A 22154-nucleotide genomic window follows, 5' to 3' on the forward strand; every position below is an offset into this window, starting at 1 on the left:
AGCCCTGAAGAACTCAAGCTTTTCTGGAGGCAATCCAACCCAGTACTAGAGGGGTGTACCTAATAAACTGTATATGTCTTTTCATTTTTTTAACTGGTCTACCTTCAGGTGAGGCTTGTGTGAAAAGCAAAACAACCGCCATATTGTCTTTTGATATTAGTGTCTTTTGATTCTGGGGTCATATCAGTGTCTTTTGATGGTGGGGTCAAATCAGTGTCTTTTGAAGATTGTTTAGGGATTTTCACCCTCATTATTCCCAAAAGGTCTTAATGATGAAATGCCTATTTATGTTGTAAATGTGAACATGAATTAATGCTGCCACTTTAGTTTACTCATGTTTTATTCTTGTAAGGAAACTTACTTGATAGGTCTATGTACTCTGTGCGATTTTAGTCTTGTTTGACACGTTATGTACACACTTTATTAGAATACTCATGAAACGCACATTGTTATTTTTGGGTAACACTTATTTTCTCTCATACTCCAACCCCATTGGATGCATTGAATGGATGTGGTTGGAGCAATATCAACATAGAGGTGCAGGTTGTGAACACTGAAAGCTCTGACAAGGCCGATACGTACAGCTTTAGAGCAGTGAGACTAGCATGAACAGTGTTCTTCATCTTATTCAAAAACCATGCACCTGCAACAAAGAGACGTGCGAGTGCCTTTTGAATCCTAGTCAGAGTACAATAAAAATGTGGGGTTTCACTAGAGTTCTAAGGTCCGCAGTACTTTGAAGAACATTACGGTTCTTGGCACTGAAAATAGCCCCAGAAAGGTTTGTCCAAGAACCCCATAGAAGGTGGGGTTCATCAAGGAACCTCCTTAGCTGGAGGGGGGTTTGCAGGAACCTACCTGCCTAACAAACATTTCGATTTGAATGGACAGTAGCAGGCGCTTAACTGAAAGGGAAAGATCAAGGTGAGGTTTGTCCCTTGCATCAGCGGTCCCCAACCCCCGGGCCGTGGACCGGTACCGGTCTGTGGGTCATTTGGTACCGGGCCGCAGAGAAAGAATAAATAACTTACATTATTTCCGTTTTATTTATTATCTGAGTCTGAACAATGTTTTATAATGAAAAATGAACGCGAAGCACAGAAATAAGATGGTTATTCCGAGCGAGATCGCTGGCCAGAGTGTTTGAATTACAAGAGCCGCTGCAGAGATTTCTCTCAGGAAAAAAATCACCGCTGGCAGCACATTTCAGTGACGAGGAATGGGTTGCAAAACTCGCTTACTTGTGCGACATATTCAACCTGCTCAATGAACTCAATCGGTCACTTCAGGGGAAAATGACAACTGTTTTCAACTGTCTTCAAGTTGGCAGATAAAGTAGCTGCATTTAAAGCCAAACTGGATTCGTGGGGACGGCGCGTGAACAGAGGTATATTTGACATGTTTCAAACATTGGCGGGGATTTTGGAAGAGACTGAGCCCGAGCTGGTGCACGATCACCTGTCTTTGCTTTTAAAAGAGTTTGAGCGCTACTTCCCAACCACAAAAGACCCAGGAACTGCCAAGGAATGGATCCGCGACCCATTTGTCAACAAACCAGGTGATTCCAGCATGTCTATGCAAGAAGAATAACTGCTGGAGATCGCAAATGACCGCGGCCTTAAAAGTATGTTCGAGACAACTCTGCCGGTGTTCTGTATTAAAGTCACGGCAGAATAACCCTGAGATCGCCACAACAGCATGGAAAACCCTGTTGCCATTTCCGACATCCTATTTGTGTGAAGCGGGATTTTCTGCAGTGACAGCAACCAAAACAAAATTACGGAGTAGACTGGACATAAGACATAAGCAACACACTTCGGGTGTCATTGTCTCCCATTACCCCTAGATGGGACTGTCTCGTTGCAGAGAAACAAGCTCAGGGCTCCCACTGATTTAGCGTTATGGTGAGTTGTATTTTTCATGCACTTTATTTTTGTGCTGTATCTTATTTTTAAGGCATGTTTAAACGTTACCATAGTGACCAGAGAGCGTTAGGGGGCAGAGAGGACGTTACTCATGTTATGTTGCGATGTTACGAGGACGCTACTAATAAAGTTGAATACGAGTACACAGTGGATTCACGTTTATTATAATTAAAAAATACCCGTTTTTATGCCGGTCGTATCATTTTATTTTGTGTATTTAGCCGCCACACCTTAAAACCTGTTTGGGCTAGGGGGCAGTATTGAGAATTTTGGAAAAAATATGTGCCCATTTTTAACTGCCTCCTACACCAACTCAGAAGCTAGAATATGCATATTATTGTTCAGGTTTGGATAGAAAACACCCTAAAGTTTCTAAAACTGTTTGAATGGTGTCTGTGAGTATAACAGAACTCCTATGGCAGGCAAAAACCTGACAAGGTTTCATGCAGGAAGTGGCCTGTCTGACAAGGAGTCGTGCGTCTTGCATCTGTTTATTGAAAAGTAAGGATCTTAGCTGTAACGTGACAATTCCCAGGGCTCCAATAGGTTCTCAGAACCCGGGAAAAACATGAAGGATGACGAGGCCGCCTCAGGCTGAAACAGATTATCGCCTTTGGTAAGTGGCCGATCAGAGGACCATTGAATGAGGCGCGTGCACGATTCGTCCCCGTGGAGAAATTTCATTCGGCTGTTTAGGCTCATTGCAGATTCCCGGTCGGAATATTATCGCTTTTCTACGAGATAAATGGCATAAAAATTGGTTTTAAACAGCGGTTGACATGCTTCGAAGTACGGTAATGGAATATTTAGACATTTTTTGTCACGCCATGTGCCATGCGCGAGACCGTGATGTAGCATTCTGATAGTGTCTAGAACTCACGAACAAAACGTCGCTGTTTGGATATAACGATGGATTATTTGGGACCAAACCTACATTTGTTATTGAAGTAGAAGTCCTGACAGTGTATTCTGACGAAGAACAAGAAAGGTAAGAACATTTTTCTTATAGGAAATGTGATTTTGGTGAAGGCTGAACTGGGTGGGTGTCTAAATAGCTAGCCCTGTGATGCCGGGCTATGTACTTAGATTATTGCAAAATGTGCTTCATCCGAAAAGCTATTTTAAAATCGGACATATCGAGTGCATAGAGGAGTTCTGTATCTATAATTCTTAAAATAATTGTTATGCTTTTTGTGAACGTTTATCGTGAGTAATTTAGCAAACTGTTAGTAAATTCCCCGGTAGTTTGCGGGGGGTATGCTTTTTCTGAACGTCACATGCTAATGTAAAAAGCTGGTTTTTGATATAAATATGAACTTGATTGAACAGACATGCATGTATTGTATAACATAATGTCCTAGGTGTGTCATCTGATGAAGATCATAAAAGGTTAGTGCTGCATTTAGCTGTGGTTTGGGTTTATGTGACATGATATGCTAGCTTGAAAAATGGGTGTCTGATTATTTCTGGCTGGGCACTCTCCTGACATAATCTAATGTTTTGCTTTCGTTGTAAAGCCTTTTTGAAATCGGACAGTGTGGTTAGATTAACGAGATTCATGTCTTTAAATAGCTGTAAAATAGTCATATGTTTGAGAAATTGAAGTAATAGTATTTCAAACGATTCAAAAATCGCGCCACTGGATTGAAGTGGCTGTTACGTAGGTGGGACGAATTCGTCCCACATGCGCCAGAGAGGTTAATTTTCCCATATTTCGATGCAGACTTTCCAGAAATCCAAGTTATAAAATTCTAGGATTTCCTGCATATTCCCTCCTGATTCCGGGAATCTTACAACCAGGATTTCTGGAAAACCTGTGTTGATTTTTTTAGGGAACTTCCCGGAATTTTGGAACTCTAAATATGATTCTAACAGAACACTGTTTGTTGGATCCTAACAGACAGATGCGGTAAAGGAGTCAATGGAACACATATGTTCCGTTGACCAGATTGGCTCACATTCAAGAAATCTGATGTAACAGAGTGGATATTCATCAAATCCGTCATGATTTATGTATTGTAAGAGGCCCACAATGTGGTTACTTAAGTCCGATTTGGATATATTTGGCTGTTTTCGCTGCATGACATGTAGAAGTTGTCCCTTTTCAGATTTAAGAAATGACTGCTAAATGACTGCTAAACGAACTCCCATTCGTATAACTGGTTAGCATCATTAGCATACAGAAATTGGTAGTGGAAGTTTTTTAACTGTAATGCAGTTGATTGGTAATGATGACGTGTTGGGGTTGACATCCATACAAGCATTATTCTCTGATTTTTACCTCAACATAGTGTGAAATGCAAATATTAACAATAGCCTAAATGTAAACTAATTTTGCTGGGGGGAAATGAAGAGATTCGGGATCTTTCCCCCATGGCCGTTTCCCCCAAGCATTTCCATGGCAATTCCATTGTTTTGGTTGAGTTCCGTTGAGATCTTCTAGAATACTATGTTTTTTCTTCTTCTTTTTCTTCTAGAAAACACTGGAATTGTTCTAGAATACTCTGGTATTCCATTATGAGTGATATGTTATTGTAGTGACAAGCAACAGCAAACTTAATAATAAAGAAACTCATTTGGAATCCTTAACAAGAAAATTATTAATCAAATATTAAGGGCTCGATTCATGAAGACCTACGCTACAGCGTAATAATAGAAATTTAAAGGCAATGTTCCCGCGTTCCTGGAGATTGCATTCATGGTAAACGCTGCCTTCACGGTAAAAGTTCTCAATCGGAAATTACCTTTGAATTTAAATCGTGCTGAGCCCTACTTCTAAAATGTCATATTTTTTTGTTTTTTTCTAATGAGGGTGTGAAAACAGCACCGATAGTTAGTTTGCAAAAGGTTATTGATCAGTATTAATAATAAAGTGAATTCCCAAATATATATACTCTTCCATGTTATCTTGCAACTGTGGTCGTCTCCCAAATAGCACTCTGTTCCCTACGTAGTGCACTACTATTGCCCTGGGGGCATAGGGAGCAATTTGGAAAGCACCCAGTATTATTTTTCTTCTGAAAAATTGGATGGTTGAATAAATACCTCATCCAAGTGTAAAGTCTCAAGTTGCCTTTTAGCTCAATCAATCAAATCAACCAATCATCAATAATGAATGGATTGATTGATTTATTGATATATCTGTGGAGTATTAGAATAACCATAGTGTCACACCCTGACCATAGAGAGCCTTTTATTCTCTATGTTTGTTAGGTTGGGGTGTGACTAGGGTGGGTTATCCTAGGTTGTTCTATTTCTATGTTGGTGTCACGTCCTGGCCAGCATAAGGGTTAATTGGTATTGTAGTTTGGTCAGGACGTGGCAGAGGGTATTTGTTTTATGGTATTCGGGGTGGTGTGTTTGTTGTAGGGGATTTGATTTGTGTATTCCGGGGTTTTTGGGCACTGTTCCTTGTTATGTATGTCTATGTTTGATCTAGCTGTTGTATGTCTATGTGTGGTTAATTGGGGTTGGGACTCTCAATTGAAGGCAGGTGTTGTCCATTTGCCTTTGATTGAGAGTCCCATATATTAGGGTGTGTTTGTATGTGTCTTTTGTGGGAGATTGTTTTTGCACTGCGTTTGTGAGCCTGCAAAACTGGTTTGTGTCGTGAGTATCATTTATTGTTTTGTTTGTCAAGTGGATGCTTTACTCTTGTCTTTGTCAGTAATAAAACGTGTCCACAATCCCGCTGCATTTTGGTCCTCCTTTCCTCAACACGACGAAGATTATGACAGTTGGCCTGGTATGGTTCCCAATCAGAGGCAGCTGTATATCATTGTCTCTGATTGGGGATCATATTTAGACAGCCATTTCCCCACTGTGTTTTGTGGGATCTTATTTTGAGTTAGTGCATGCTGCACCTCTTCTGTTACGGTTCGTTGTTTGTTTTTCTAAGTTTCACAAAAATAAAGATGTGGAACTCAGAGCACGCTGCGCCTTGGTCCATCTCTCCACACAACCGTAACACATAGCCACGTTGTTGAACAGTACTGAGCATTCCTTATTGATTTTGCAGACAACAATCCTCAAACGAACCATCAATATTATTATTCTATAGAACGTACATTTATCTACATCCCATATGAACAATCTGTATCGTTCTCTAGAACCCATACGAACAATCTATATATTGTTCTGTAGACTCCATAGGTTTAAGAGCAGATAAACAGGTTGAGATTGGTTTGATATTGAGTCGGATAAACATGCGCCAGAGAGGTTAAAGGCCGGTCCGTGAAAATTTTGTCTGACATTAAACCGGTCCGAATAGAAAAGGTTGGGGACCGCTGCATTGCATGATATAAATATTGTTTGATACCATCTATTCTGTTCATTTTAGGAGAATGGACATAATTCAATGGATTATCATGAGTTAAGATAAGGTTAGCTGTATTGCGTGCAGAAGACTGAACTTTTACCATCCTTTAACTCAATGAAAACCACAAAGGACTCTACATTATGGACAAAGTATGAAAACTATTAGCAAAAGTTCTGTCACCACAAAAATCAAGGCATGAATTCTGTCGTGTGCTTGTTAATCTGTATAATAACAATGTTCAGACTTTGACCTCCCTACACCGCTGAATATAACCGGAATCCTGTTCTGCTGTGCACGGTGAGCATTTTGGCTTTGGATAGAGAACAGCAACACCCCAGATACCAAATGTTGGACTTGCATGTCACCTCATGACTATATTTTCTCTTCAAGGATCACTTAACAGGTTCTCTGAACATAAAGGTTCCCCTAGTTGCAATTTGAAGAAACCCTAAAGGATACTCCAGGAACCTGCGCCTGAGTGGCACAGCGGTCAAAGGCACTGTATCTCAGTGCAAGAGGAGTCACTACAGTATCTGGTTCATCTCCAGGCTGTAGCACATTCAGCCGTGATTTGGAGTCCCATAGGGTGGCGCACAATTGGCGTAGCGCCATCCAGAGTAGGTTGTCATGGTAAACAAGGAAGTGGACTTGCCTAGGTGAATAAAAACCACCTCTTAGAGGTGACAAAAGACAGGCATAACGCTTAATTACCTTCTCAGCTCTAAAACACTCAACTTATGAAACATTTATAATCAAAAGAACTTCATGACAGGTTAAACATGTCTTTTCAACCGTCAGTACCCTAAACATATTGCGGCATGTCACAGTTCCACATTTACATAAAGTTAAGTCCTGGTGGCGCAGTCAAGCATGGTACTTGCAACATTGGGGTTGTGGGTTTGAGTCCCACAAGGGACCAGTAAGAAAAAGTACTATGTTCAATAGCTCATGAGACAAAATAGTGTACACATTTTATTGGCTGCAAGCAAATCCTCAACATTTGTGTACTAACTGAAATGTAATTTAGCAGCAAAGTATTTGACGTTACTATGAAGTATTGAGGATGCAGACACTACGGAATAGCATTTCTGCTTTTAATGTATAGTCTGGCGAAGCGGCAGGAGTCTCAGGGAGCACACCGAGGGCAAGCTCCTTCCACATAAAGCATTGTTCCAGCGCTTTTGACCTGAAGACAAAACACAGAACCAAAATATTCAGCTGTACACAGACACAACAGTAGGAAAGTGTACATGAGAGTCAATTGTTAAATGAACTGGGAATAAAGTTTAATTTGATGACTGGATCAATGAATGATACTGGGATTACTGTACCTCCAAAGTTGATATGAATACAAGTCTCTCCGGCACCAACATTGCCGGGCCTTCCTTTTGCCCAGTTCTGGTGATCAAAGTCGGAGCCATCGCTCCAGAACCACCGCCTGTCCTGAGGGGGGAAAGTGGGGTTTCAGAATACAAACTAAATGTAGTCCTACGTCTACCACCTGAAACAACAAAACAGTTAAAGCTACCACTACTTCAAAATCCTCACATCTGCAATCATCCCAATGCATTTCAAAGACCATACACATGTTTACAAGAAGACTGTCCAGAATTGATCACAGTTATACTTACCTAGAACCGTTTCACATGTGTATAAAAGCCTCCTACTGAAGTTGACAGTTAAATGTAATTTAGTAGATTCTCTCATCTAGAATGACTTACAGGATCAATTAGGTTAAGGGCGTTGCTCAAGGGCACGTCAGATTTCACGGAGTGAGCTCTGGGATTCAAACTAGCAGCCTTGCCTTTATTGGCCCCATGGTCTTAACAGCTACTCTTAATATTTTGTATGGAACCCATATCAGTAGCTGTTAACAAGCAGCAGCTACTCTTCCTGGGGTCCACACAAAATAGCATTACACAACTGACAGAACTACAAAAAATAATTACAGGTGCCTACATGCCACACCTCACGTTTATTTTTTGAATCCAGGTTTGCTCTTCACTTGAGCAATATGAGATGGAACGGAGTTCCTTGCAGTAATGGCTCTATAGAACACTGTGCTTAATGGTCCCACCTTAACAGAATAAAATCCTCCAATCCAGGTAGGAGGGAAACCAACAATCTTGACCAAGAGCTGTAGAAACTGATCTTCCTCTGAGCTGTGCACAGATGCCAGGTTTGCGCCCAGGTACTCCACAACGTTGGGTACAGACACCAGTTTATCACCAAGGGACACACAGTGCCGCTAGAGAAGAAAGTATTTAACAAGGCAAGTCTGTTAAGAAAATTATCTACAATGACAGCCGAGCAGTAGATGGAACAAAGACATTTCATGTATTAGTCAGTGTTGCTGAGAATTTGTCTTCTGGACTCAACCAAATATTGACCACCACAACTAATTCCACTTTTAAAACACTCTTAAAGATATTAGTTTACCGCTGTCTTAAACCATGTCCTGTGGGTTCCAGTATACAGGAGGCAAGACTCCACATTAAATATGTATAGAAAATTCCCATCTTAAAGGGATGTTCAGTATTTCACATCAGTCATGTGTTACCATTTAAGAAAGTATTACCGTTAAGGTAAAGTCATAGAGCTAATTTCATCTACACTTCCTCTTCAAATTCACAGTAGATGGTAAGGGTTATACCTCTGCTTCAGGCCAGCTCCTTGTAGTCTTTACAAACATTAAGCAGCGTGATCCATATTTGGTCCAACCGCAAGGACACAAGTCTTCTTCAAGAATTGAATCTGTACAGAGAAGTTACATGTGGCTTTAAACACCAGTGTACAAATCACAGCTACAATATTATTTGTAGATCAGTCAGTCACCTATGCTACAAGAAAAATACAGAATGAGTGAAGAAAAGTGGACTCTTACCTGCATCTCCTAGAGCAAAGGCAGCACTGAGAATCAGAAGACTGGTCAACATGGTCATGGAGTCTCCTGAGAGAATAAAGAGTGAAGCCATCAAAACCAGATTCAACTCCACATACAGCAGATTAGAAGAGGAATATGTCTGCTTTCCTAAATGCCAACCTATTCCCTAAGCAGGGCTGAGGAGAACTTCTGGGCAGGTATTTCTCTCCACTCATACTGGAGTAATAGAGGCCTAGTTCACAAATGTAAAAATGCCCTGCAGCGTCGGCTATTGCCAAATCTGTCAGAATGCAGGCATTATGGTTGAACCATATTCAATCCTGGTTCTTTTATTAGCCAACAAAAAATAAACACAGAAGACAAAAGGCAGGTAAGCCTTAGTGGCATGTAACACCAGTAGGTAGGGTGAAATGGCCATCAGGAAATGCAGTGATATGTTGTGATCTGGCTTTGCACATCCATGTTCTCTACTTTCAGTCTGGCCCAGCATGGTGGACATATTGTGTGGGGGGGGGGGGGGGTAGCTAGACAGCTGAGCACAACATGGAATCCATGTTTGATTTGGGGGGGGGGGGGGGGGGGGGAGTAAACACGGCATGTCATAGTTTCTTGTTCACTGAGACGCAGCGCAAATGGCAACCAATCAAAACAGTCTACCGGATTATAGATGTAAGACATTCTGCTAGCAGGTACCATCATTGGACCATGTCTCATCTCATACGCTGTAACAAGTCCCGTACAGTTAAATTAAAGGTCTAATACTGGGCTAGCAACACCATAACAATACACAAGCTAGCATGAAGAGGACATTATGCCACAACACAGGAAATTAAAAACATATAAATGTTTCAAAAGCAGGAACTTACTTTAGCCAACCAACAACAAAACCAATAAAGGAACTGGGTCACCACAAATGCTGAACAAACCCAGGTAGAACAAGCTGCTTTTATACAAAGGAATGGAAGAGTAATTGGTGATTAGCAGAGTGAGTTCAGGTGTGGTGAGTTAGCAGGAGAAGGGCGTGTCCAGAGTGTAATTGATAGTTTGTGGAATAAGCATTAGCCTTTAAAACAAGTGCACTACATTTGTCCAGGGCAACATATTCACTATGGGCTCTGGTCAAAAATAGTGCACTCCAAAGGGAATAGATGGCTATTTGGGATACAGTCACATACAGTATTAGATGAACATATGTTGAAATCTCACTTTCTGAAATATTGCCTGTGAGTTGAGTTCTAACTCTCCCTTTGGCTGAGATTGAGTCCTATGTCTCCCTCCTCTCCTTTTTAAGGACCCATCCAGTGAGACCCCTCCCTCTCGAGTTATGTGAGGCGGTTGGTGGAGATGGCCGAAGCAAAAGTGTCGTTTGAAGTTGAAAGCAAGTTGAGTACAGTTAGCGAGAAAAAATTGTGGAGAACAGTAAAGTCCAAGAATGGAACAAAAATGGGTTCAAATTGTTGTGGAAAATGAGTCTGATTAATCGCTGTTTGTTGTAGTACGTGATATCATCACGTAACTATAAAGATTAAATCCTTTAATTATAAAAGCAAAGTGTTTTATTTGGCTTTTATTATGCCCACTGCATGCAATTTTTTTTATAACCAAATATAAAAATAGTTTTTTTTCAGGACAAGGATTATTGTGAATTTCAAGAATGCCTGAATTGCTTCACCTTGCTTTTCTGGTAGGCTCGATGCAAGTTTCACCATAATTATTTCAGACATACAATGCAAGTTCCACCATGGCACGGACCATGATGATACATTGGCACAGACCATGGCGGTACGTTGGCACAGACCGCTTGTTTATTCCACACTCTAGGTATGTTTCTTTTGGGGGGGGGTGAAGTTATTACGTCCAGTGGTTTTTATCGACACAAGACAGTTCAACGGAATCTCACTGTAGCAGGCAATTGTCACATATTTTTTCTATGCAAACTTTCTAAATGTCGACAAAATGTTTAAAGCTGAAGGTCTGGAGGAGGGAGAGTGAAAGTAGGACCAGGGTTTGTGTTGTTAGGAGAGGAGGAGGGGAGAGAGGTATGGGAGAGGGGAGAGGGGAGGAGAGGAGGAGGGAAGAGAGGTATGGGAGAGGGGAGAGGGGAGGAGAGGAGGAGGGGAGAGAGGTATGGGAGAGGGGAGAGGGGAGGAGAGGAGGAGGGAAGAGAGGTATATGAAAGAGGAGAGGTTAGGTGAGGAGATAAGAGGAGGAAAGATGACCGGTCAAGGTGTTAAAGGGATATTGTGAGATTTTGGCAATTTAGCCCTCTTTCTTTAGTTTGAAGGAAGTTTTTTTAATTAACTACTGTAGCTTCAGCACAATTGCTAACTATGAGAGCAGATCCCTAAGACTTCTAGTCATTGCGCTGACGCTAGTTAGCGATCGATGGAAAAACTACCTTCAAAGTCCTTCAAATTGCATGCAGAGACAAAATCTGACTCTGGTGTGGTGGCTAATTTCTGCATTACCAAATGAGGAGAGTTACAAACACACCAGTCTGAGTTTAAACTACATCTTTAATAATTAAGATACTTTTCCAAAAGCACTTGACCTTCAATAATGCACTCTCTCGAATGAACCATTGAAAAAGGGAGGTTCCAACACAATGGCTACTGAGATATTTTATAGGAAATATCCACCCTCCTTTGACATGACAAACCACAGATCTTAGGAACAGTTCAGTTAAGTTTTGTATGAAAAGATATATATAAAACACAGCAGACAGCAACTGCTATCTCAACAGTGTTCATTATATAGACCGGTGTCTGGTCTCCCTAGAACTGTCCCTCCCTGGTATGGTATTGAACAAAACCATTAGCTCATGTCCTCTGGAATGCTTTTTAGGCGTTCTTATCAAAATACACCATAAATCTCCTCTGTCAGTGCTATCTCATAGAGGCCCATCCTCAGTAAAACACCTCTTGTTCCCACTCCTGGACAAGCTCACTGAGGGGAGTGACTTGCGCACAGACATTGTGGAGACAAATAATTGGTTCCCCATTAATCACGCCATCCCTCCCCATGGTTTAAGAATAGGTAAAGACACATTCACATATGAAGACAATGTTTCATTCTGTCCTCCTCTCTTGCTGATATTCTGCATAGCAAGAGAGACATGTAAAAAACAAGTCTGACCTCTCCCCTCTCTGGGCCCCAAATGACTGAGCCCCAAATGACTGAGCCCCAGCTAAGGGTTACGTGCAACTGAAAGACACCAGAGTCCAAAGGACACTCTCTAATGACAAGTATCTCACATAAGCATATTATACTAATAAAACATCTTCATTATCTATGTTACCCAACTAATTCTGATTCATCCACCACACTGGGTAAGAAGAAAAAGGTTTTAATTGCCAAAATATTGCACTATCCCTTTAAGGAGGAAATAACACTGGTTCCAATCCAAGTGCCATTTATCAAACTCCAGGCAGTGCTATGGTCAGATGACATGAAAATAGAGCTCTTTAGTTATGAACATCAGTGGTGGTTTTGGTGTGGAAATACAGAAGCATTTGCAGAGAAGTACCTCATACCTACAGTAAAATTTGGTTCTGCATCTTTAACGTTTATGAAGATATTTTGCTACCACTGGTTCTGTGACGCATTTTGAGGTCAACGGCATCATAAACTTGACCAAGTACCAGGACATTATAGCCCAAAAAAAACGAGTTCTCTCTGTTAGAATGCTGACATTGACCGCAAGTGGATCTTCTAGCAAGACAATAACCCCAAGCACACATCAAAATCCCCAATTAAATGGATAAATTACCTTATTGTTGCAATATCCTGCTTCTTTTATTTTTACTCATCTATCAATAGGTGCCCTTCGTTGCAAGGCATTGGAAAACTCCCTGGTCTTTGCGGTTGAATCTGTGTATGAAATGCATTGCTCCACTGAGGGATCTTACAGATAATTATATGTGTGGGGTGCAGAGATGAGGTAGTCATTCAAAAATCATGTCAAACATTATTATTGAACACAGAGTGAGTCCATGCAAGTTATAATGTGACTATATAAGAAAACCTTTACTCCTGAACTTGTTTTGGTTTGCCGTAACAAAGAGGTTTAATACTTTTCAGCTTTTCATTTTGCTTTTATTATCAAGCTGCATTTTTATAGTGAAAATTATTTTCCCCAAATGAGAAACTCACGCGCTGCAAATGTATTCCAGTTAGGCTCTACACCCATTATAAAGTGGATTAATGTGTTTCATTTTTAAGAAGTTATTTGGCCACTTTAGTAGTGACACAAACCTTATCAAAACATATCGGGCGGCAGGGTAGCCTAGTGGTTAGAGCATTGGACTAGTTGCAAGATCGAATCCACGAGCTGACAAGGTACAAATCTGTTGTTCTCCCCCTGAACAAGGCAGTTAACCCACTGTTCCTAGGCGGTCATTGAAAATAAGAATTTGTTCTTAACTGACTTGCCTAGTTAAATTAAAGTAAAATAAAAACATTAAATTACACTTTGATTTGAAAAAGTAGCCAAAAAAAAGTTATGTGCTGTTTCTTGAATTACACTGGACATAAGTGATAATATATCATTCACAGTTTATAGGGTAATATTGTCACCCATCAGACTATTCTTGATTTAATCTTGTAAAGATACTAAATGTATGAAATTTGTTTTGATTTACAATGGACAATTGTAATACACCTGTCTCGAATCAGGGGCCATAATGTATTATTCCTGCCCAGGTGAATTTAGAATTTGGCTAGATGGGAGCAGTGTATGTGCAAAGTTTTACGCTGATCCAATGAACCATTTAATTTCTGTTGAAAATGTTGCATCAACAAATGTGTTTATTAATGAAGATTATCTGACTTAGGACTCTAGGCGCAATTTATATTTTGGCTACTAGATGGCAAGTTTTACATTTCTATTCAAAATGTTGTTTCAAGTCTGCTCGAATGTGCCTAATTGATCAATATATACATTTTCAAATAGATAACTGTACACTCTCCTCAAACAATAGCATGGCATTTTTTCACTGTAATAGCTACTGTAAATTGGACAGTGCAGTTTGATGAACAAGAAGTTAAGTTATCTGACCAAATAAGACATGTCTATGTCCTGGGAAATGTTCTTGTTACTTACAACCTCATGCTAATCACATAAGACTACGTTAGCTCAACCGCCCCGCATGGGGGACACCGATCCCGAGGTTAACTAAAATTGGATAATTTAGTATGTGTGTGTGTGTGTGTGTGTGTGTGTGTGTGTGTGTGTGTGTGTGTGTGTGCTTGCACTCGTGCTTTTGTGTGATCCTAGACCCATCAAAACCTCACCACTATTCCACCACTTGGCCCAATCTGATCCTACAGCAGGCCAGAAGCCTGTGAGAACGGGACACTATCGTTCATCACACCTTGTAACTATTCTGCTGTAAAATTTCGTAACCCAAGGAGTTCTCTGCAGCTACCACCACAACATCTATTTTCTGTGATTTATGTTCCATTTCTGTGGTACAGTTGATCACCATGGCTATGAATGCTAAGAAACCAGCCTTACTGAAACACATGTTATTCCTATCACTCTCTATTGGGAACGGCATACTCACAGGGAGCCTCTCAGGATCCCTCGAAACTGGACCCATCTTCCTCTACTACTCTCTTCACTGCCTATGAAGATTCCTTCATAGAAAGTGAAAGTCACCCAGTAAAATATTACTTGAGAAAAGTATTCGGTTGTAAATATACTAAAGTATCAAAAATAAAGGTATAAATCATTTCAAATTCCTTATACTATTTCTTATATAAATTCCTTATACTAAGCAAACCAGACGGCACCATTTTCTTGTTGTTTTTAATTTAATTACTGATAGCCAGTGTCACAGTCCAACACTCAGACATCATTTACAAAGAAAGCGTTTGTGTTTAGGGAGTCTGCCAGATCAGAGGCAGCAGGGATGACCAGGGATGTTCTCTTTTAAGTGTGTGAATTGGACAATTTTTCTGTTCTACTAATCATTCAAAATGTAATGAGTACATTTGGGTGTCAGGGAAAATGTACGGAGTAAAAAGTACATTATTTTCTTTAGGAATGTAGTGAAGTTGTCAAAACATAAATAGTAAAGTAAAGATACCCCAAAAAACCGAATTAGTATTTATTTGAAGTATTTTTACTTAAGTACTTTACACCACTGTCTTCTGGCGGACATCGGGATCTCTCGTTGGGTTAATGAGGCAACTAGTCACACCTGTGACAGATCCTTTAAAAGGAGAGGTAGAAGATGTAGACCATAACTCACAGACAACAAAGAGAAGACCAGTGAATCCCTTGGAAGAGTGCAGAAGGTGAGATTGTATCATTATTTAATAGACTACCTGCATCTCAAATGGCACAGGTCAATGTAGTGCACTAAATAGGGTGCCATTTTGTGGAGTGACCCCACCCCCCTTGCATTTAATCACATAGACTAATAGTTACCTTTGCAGTAAATGGGTAGTCTCTGACAATATCTATAATGCTTCCCATTCCCTATGTAGCACATTGTAGGCCCTCATCAAAGGTAGTTCACTACATAAGGAATGAGGAGCCATTTGGGAAGATGCATATTCCTGTGTGCCAGGCTAATCCATTGTATGTGGTTGAAGAAATGATACCTGAGTTTTGGCAGAAGACTAGTAGCACCGTGTTGCCCATACTTGGTTCTTGGGGTCCTCAGTACTAGGTTTAGAAAATGCTGCTTTGGCAGATGAGTAAGTTCTGTACCTAACAGTGGGTTTCCTTAACCTCTCCTCTAGTACCCACAGCCGTACCAGATTATTTAAAATGCTCAACTAATCTCACTCTTGTTCTCTCTCTCAGGAGACGATCACCATGGCGACATTTACCATCATTCTGCTTGTCAGCACAGCTTTTGCTCTGGGAGGTAAGAGTGACAAACCTCACACCTACTCACCACATTATAATAAAAACCTTATTTGGTGTTGCTCTGTCCTACTTTACACACATGTAGGTATTAATACGCAGGTGTGAATTGGACATGTGTTTCTATTCATAACCGGTTCTCCACGGGTCAGCCATTATCAACCTTGACACTGGAGAAATGAAGGTTGTGCCTTGCTGAATGGCACATAGACGGATATATCAGCTCACTGATTTGAACTACCGTAATTTCCGGACTATAAGCCGCAACTGTTTTTCCCAGGCTTTGAGCCTCGCGGCTTAAACAATGACGTGGCGAATATATGGATTTTTCCAGCTTTCAAGTTTAAAAAAAAAACACATTCTGTGACGTGCTCAGTTTTTTTTTTTGACTGCATGAAGCTTTCATTAGACCAACGAAATTGCCGAACGGGTTAAGGTCAAACAACTTTTTGGTTTACTGTTTAGATTAAATCGAGCGCTCTCGAACTTCCCATCATTCTGATCACGGTAGTCATTTTATCACCCTCATCATGGCAAAGGCGCGGAGAAATGCATATGATGCAGCTTTCAAGTTGAAGGCAATTGATCTGGCTGTTGGAAAAGGAAATGGAGCTGCTGCACGGGAGCGTGGTCTTATTGAGTCGATGATAAGACGTTGGAATCGGCAGCGTGAGGTATTGACTCGGTGCAAAAAGACAACTAAAGCTTATAATTTTTTGTTACAAGCTGTGTTTCGTTAAAGCCTGTGTAAAGTTAATTTGTTTCAATGTACCTGTGGCTTATAGACATGTGCGGCTTATTTATGTTCAAAATAATATATTTTTTAAAATTCAGTGGGTGCGGCTTATATTCAGGTGCGGTTAATAGTCCGGAAATTACGGTACTGGCCCAACTCTCTAACCGCTAGGCTACCTGCCACTCCTCTAGTTCCAGAGATGTATTTTGGTGTCTAGATGCTGGACTGAGTGAGGTATTCTGATATGAATGGTTTGATCATTCAACTGGAATTACGATCGGTTTGTCTAGCAACTATCAGGAAATAACACTGATACAATTTCCAGTCTTAGTTTCATCAGCTGTTATACGGGAAACAGAATTTTGACTGCACAGGGCTTTTAAACAAGTAGCAGAATTTCAATATTTAGACATTTACATTTTACATTTAAGTCATTTAGCAGACGCTCTTATCCAGAGCGACTTACAAATTGGTGCATTCACCTTATGATCTCCAGTGGAACAACCACTTTACAATAGTGCATCTAAATCTTTAGGGGGGGGGGGTTACCTAGGTTGCATCTGAAACGGAACCCTATTCCGTATAAACTACTTCTGACCAGGGCCCATATGGGACACAACCCAAGATTCCAGACATGTATATTCTGTCCATACATTTTCCTGCAATGTTATGTCCACATTACAATGTATGTTACCTGTGTCCAGATGCTATGATACGACCCTGTGAGGATGCTAGAGATGCCGCTATACATGGCCCAATTGGAGCCTACATCCCCACGTGTGACGACAATGGACAATACACCCCTAAGCAATGTTCGGGCTCTACAGGTTAACACGGACGCACATACACACACTAAAATCGAATGTGATAATTCAATGTGTATATATTGTATATGCAACATGTCTTTCTGGTAGGTTACTGTTGGTGTGTGACCAGCTACGGACAGAAGATCCAGGGTACCGAGACTCCACCAGGCACTGCTATCAACTGCTAGCAACTGTTTCCCCAAGGTGTGTGTGTGTATATATCATTCACTAAATGTTATTACTTTGCAGCTGGTTCTTGATGGTTTTTTTGTTTAATTGTAGATGAAAGGCATTGGAACTAAAGATGTAGAAGACTGACAGTAGTCTTTACTGTTCTACAGGAACTGATTCACATTCCATACAAATAAATACATGAAGGAATCCAGAGATTAACCTGTTGATTTACTTACTTTATTGTTGGTGTGATATGCTGAACAATTTATCTGAATTAGTCCATTTCTGGGAAATGGAGGAAGGGGTAGGACTGTTATGGTGACTGTATTACCACCACACCGGTGGTTACAGGACATGAAGGCAGTCAAATTCCACGTGACCATGTAGGAATTAGGCTACTCCAAGCTCTGATGCTGGTGATGGTCGTTAGTAGTCTACCACACTTGCTAACTGCCTGGTACTCAACACTGTATTGTCCCTCTAATCACTCTGACATCAATGCAAATGGCATTTGAAAATCGAAATTACTTAATGAGCTCATGTTGCGCAACATTTCTATAACCTATGCAATTGCGTGAGACCAGCATGATGGCTTCTTTGAAAAACAGGAGAATCCCATCAGCTTTCTATATGCTAGCACTACAATATCTACAGTACCAGTGATGCATTTGAACAGGTCACAGTTGTGTTTTAAAAATATATATTTAACCAGGTAGGCTAGTTGAGAACAAGTTCTCATTTGATAAAGCAAATGTTCAACACAGAGTTACACATGGAACAAATATACAGTAGAGAAAGTCTATATACAGTGTATGCAAATCAGGTGAGGTAAGGCAATAAATACGCCATAGTGGCAAAGTAATTACATTATAGCAATTAAACACGAGCTATAGCTGTGCAAGTAGAGATACTGGGGTGCAAAGGGGCTAAATAAATACAGTATGGGCTATGTGCAGTGAGCTGCTCTGACAACGGGTTTGCTTAAAGTTAGTGAGGGAGATATGAGGCTTCAGTGATTCTTGGAGTTTGGAAAGGCGGCCAAACGAGGAATTCGCTTTGGGGGTGACCAATGAAATATACCTGCTGGAGTGCGTGCTACAGGTGGGTGCTGCTATGGTGACCAGTGAGCTGAGTTAAGGCGGGGCTTTACCTAGCAAAGACTTGTAGATGACATGGAGCCAGTGGGTTTGGCGACGCGTATGAAGCGAGGGCCATCCAACGAGAGCGTACAGGTCGCAGTATATGGGGCTTTGGTGACAAAACGGATAGCACTGTGATAGACTACATCCAATTCTGGTCGCAATTGTAAATGAGAACTTGTGAAATAAAATATATATTTTCTACATTGTAGAATAATAGTTATGACATAACACGTATGGAATCATGTATTAAACAAAAAATATATTTGAGATTATTCAAAGTAGCCACCCTTTCCCTTGACAGCTTTGCACACTTGTGGCATTCTCTCAAACAGCTTCACGTGGAATGCTTTTCCAACAGTCTTGAAGGAGTTTCCAAATGTTGAGTACTTGTTGGCTGCTTTTCCTTGACTCTGCAGTCCAACTCATCCCAAACCATCTCAATTGGGTTGAGGTCGGGTGATTGTGGAGGCCAGGTCATCTGATGCAGCACTCCATCACTCTCCTTCTTGGTCAAATAGCCCTTACACAGCTTGAAGCACTATCAGCACTAACAAGGCAGGTCGACAGCCTTTCGTTCTGTCGCACCTGGACTACTGTTCAGTCGTGTGGTCAGGTGCCACAAAGAGGGACTTAGGAAAATTGCAATTGGCTCAGAACAGGGCAGCACGGTTGGCGCTTGGATATCCAAAGGGCTAACATTAATAAAATACATGTCAATCTCTCCTGGCTCAAGGTGGAGGAGAGATTGACTTCATCACTACTTGTATTTGTGAGAGGTGTTGAATGCACCAATCTGTCTGAACTACTGGCACAGAGCTCAGACACCTATACATAATATATATACACTGCTCAAAAAAATAAAGGGAACACTTAAACAACACAATGTAACTCCAAGTCAATCACACTTCTGTGAAATCAAACTGTCCACTTACGAAGCAACAGTGATTGACAATAAATTTCACATGCTGTTGTGCAAATGGAATAGACAACAGGTGGAAATTATAGGCAATTAGCAAGACACCCCCAATAAAGGAGTGGTTCTGCAGGTGGGGACCACAGACCACTTCTCAGTTCCTATGCTTCCTGGCTGATGTTTTGGTCACTTTTGAATGCTGGCGGTGCTTTCACTCTAGTGGTAGCATGAGACGGAGTCTACAACCCACACAAGTGGCTCAGGTAGTGCAGCTCATTCAGGATGGCACATCAATGTGAGCTGTGGCAAGAAGGTTTGCTGTGTCTATCAGCGTAGTGTCCAGAGCATGGAGGCGCTACCAGGAGACAGGCCAGTACATCAGGAGACGTGGAGGAGGCCATAGGAGGGCAACAACCCAGCAGCAGGACCGCTACCTCCGCCTTTGTGCAAGGAGGAGCAGGAGAAGCACTGCCAGAGCCCTGCAAAATGAACTCCAGCAGGCCACAAATGTGCATGTGTCTGCTCAAACGGTCAGAAACAGACTCCATGAGGGTAGTATGAGGGCCCGACGTCCACAGGTGGGGGTTGTGCTTACAGCCCAACACCGTGCAGGACGTTTGGCATTTGCCAGAGAACACCAAGATTGGCAAATTCGCCACTGGCGCCCTGTGCTCTTCACAGATGAAAGCAGGTTCACACTGAGCAGGTGACAGACGTGACAGAGTCTGGAGACGCCGTGGAGAATGTTCTGCTGCTTGCAACATCCTCCAGCATGACCGGTTTGGTGGTGGGTCAGTCATGGTGTGGGGTGGCATTTCTTTGGGGGGCCGCACAGCCCTCCATGTGCTCGCCAGAGGTAGCCTGACTGCCATTAGGTACCGAGATGAGATCCTCAGACCCCTTGTGAGACCATATGCTGGTGCGGTTGGCCCTGGGTTCCTCCTAATGCAAGACAATGCTAGATCTCATGTGGCTGGAGTGTGTCAGCAGTTCCTGCAAGAGGAAGGCATTGATGCTATGGACTGGCCCGCCCGTTCCCCAGACCTGAATCCAATTGAGCACATCTGGGACATCATGTCTCGCTCCATCCACCAATGCCACGTTGCACCACAGACTGTCCAGGAGTTGGCGGATGCTTTAGTCCAGGTCTGGGAGGAGATCCCTCAGGAGACCATCCGCCACCTCATCAGGAGCATGCCCAGGCATTGTAGGGAGGTCATACAGGCACGTGGAGGCCACACAAACTACTGAGCCTCATTTTGACTTGTTTTAAGGACATTACATCAAAGTTGGATCAGCCTGTAGTGTGGTTTTCCACTTTAATTTTGAGTGTGACTCCAAATCCAGACCTCCATGGGTTGATAAATTGGATTTCCATTGATTATTTTTGTGTGATTTTGTTGTCAGCACATTCAACTATGTAAAGAAAAAAGTATTTAATAAGATTATTTCTTTCATTCAGATCTAGGATGTGTGGTTTAAGTGTTCCCTTTATTTTTTTGAGCAGTATATATATACATACCCCACAAGACATGGTACAAGAAGTCTCTTCACATTCCCCATGTCCAGAACAGACAATGGGAGGCGCACAGTACTACATAGAGCCATGACGACATGGAAATCTATTCCACATCAAGAAACTCATGCCAGCAGTAGAATTGTATTTAAAAAACAGATAAAAATACACCCTAAAGAACAGTGGAGACTGAAGTAACATAAACATGGACACATGTATACAAACACACGATAACATACACACTACACCCATGTACACTTGCTTGGATTTTGTGATATAGATATGTGATAGTAGAGCAGGGGCCTGAGGGCACACACTTAATATGTTGTGAAATCTGTAATGAATATATGGTAATGTTTTTAAAACGTATAACTTAATAAATACTTTGTGGGCTGAGTCGCACTGCGTTGGCTGAGTCCTACAGCATGGGCTGTCCTGTTCTGGTTTGTGAATTCATTACAATTTGTGACACAAAGGGGAAGGTAAAAAAGAATGGGGAAATGGTTTAGAAAAAAACAGACATAAAAATAGAGCCTTACTGAAACACATGTTATTCCTATCACTCTCTATTGGCCTCGGCATACTCACAGGGAGCCTCTCAGGATCCCTCGAAACTGGACCCATCTTCCTCTACTACTCTCTTCAATGCCTATGAAGATTCCTTCATAGAAAATGACTCAATTAAAAGTGAAAGTCACCCAGTAAAATATTACTTGAGAAAAGTATTCGGTTTTAAATATACTAAAGTATCAAAAATAAAAGTATAAATCATTTCAAATTCCTTATACTATTCCTTATATAAATTCCTTATACTAAGCAAACCAGACGGCACCATTTTCTTGTTGTTTTTAATTTAATTACAG

At 41.2% G+C, this 22154-nt stretch overlaps 3 protein-coding genes across 3 annotated transcripts in view; all 3 read right to left on the reverse strand.

Moving 5' to 3' along the window:
* The window catches only part of LOC115194861 (equistatin-like), a 364924-nt gene that overhangs the window by 306199 nt on the left and 36571 nt on the right, over positions 1-22154 (reverse strand). The window lies entirely within an intron of this gene.
* The window catches only part of LOC115194830 (equistatin), a 360364-nt gene that overhangs the window by 291975 nt on the left and 46235 nt on the right, over positions 1-22154 (reverse strand). The gene's annotated exons all lie outside the window — the stretch shown is intronic.
* LOC115194829 (ladderlectin-like) lies at positions 7320-8951 on the reverse strand. Its single transcript, XM_029754745.1, has 4 exons — positions 8897-8951; positions 8321-8491; positions 7575-7686; positions 7320-7429 (listed from the first exon to the last, which is right to left on the reverse strand). Exons 1-4 carry the CDS (start codon positions 8933-8935, stop codon positions 7338-7340), a joined length of 414 nt encoding a protein of 137 aa, XP_029610605.1. The 5' UTR covers positions 8936-8951; the 3' UTR covers positions 7320-7337.

The sequence above is a fragment of the Salmo trutta genome, chromosome 5 (assembly GCF_901001165.1).
Source record: "Salmo trutta chromosome 5, fSalTru1.1, whole genome shotgun sequence".
In the NCBI taxonomy this organism is placed as follows: Eukaryota; Metazoa; Chordata; class Actinopteri; order Salmoniformes; family Salmonidae; genus Salmo; species Salmo trutta.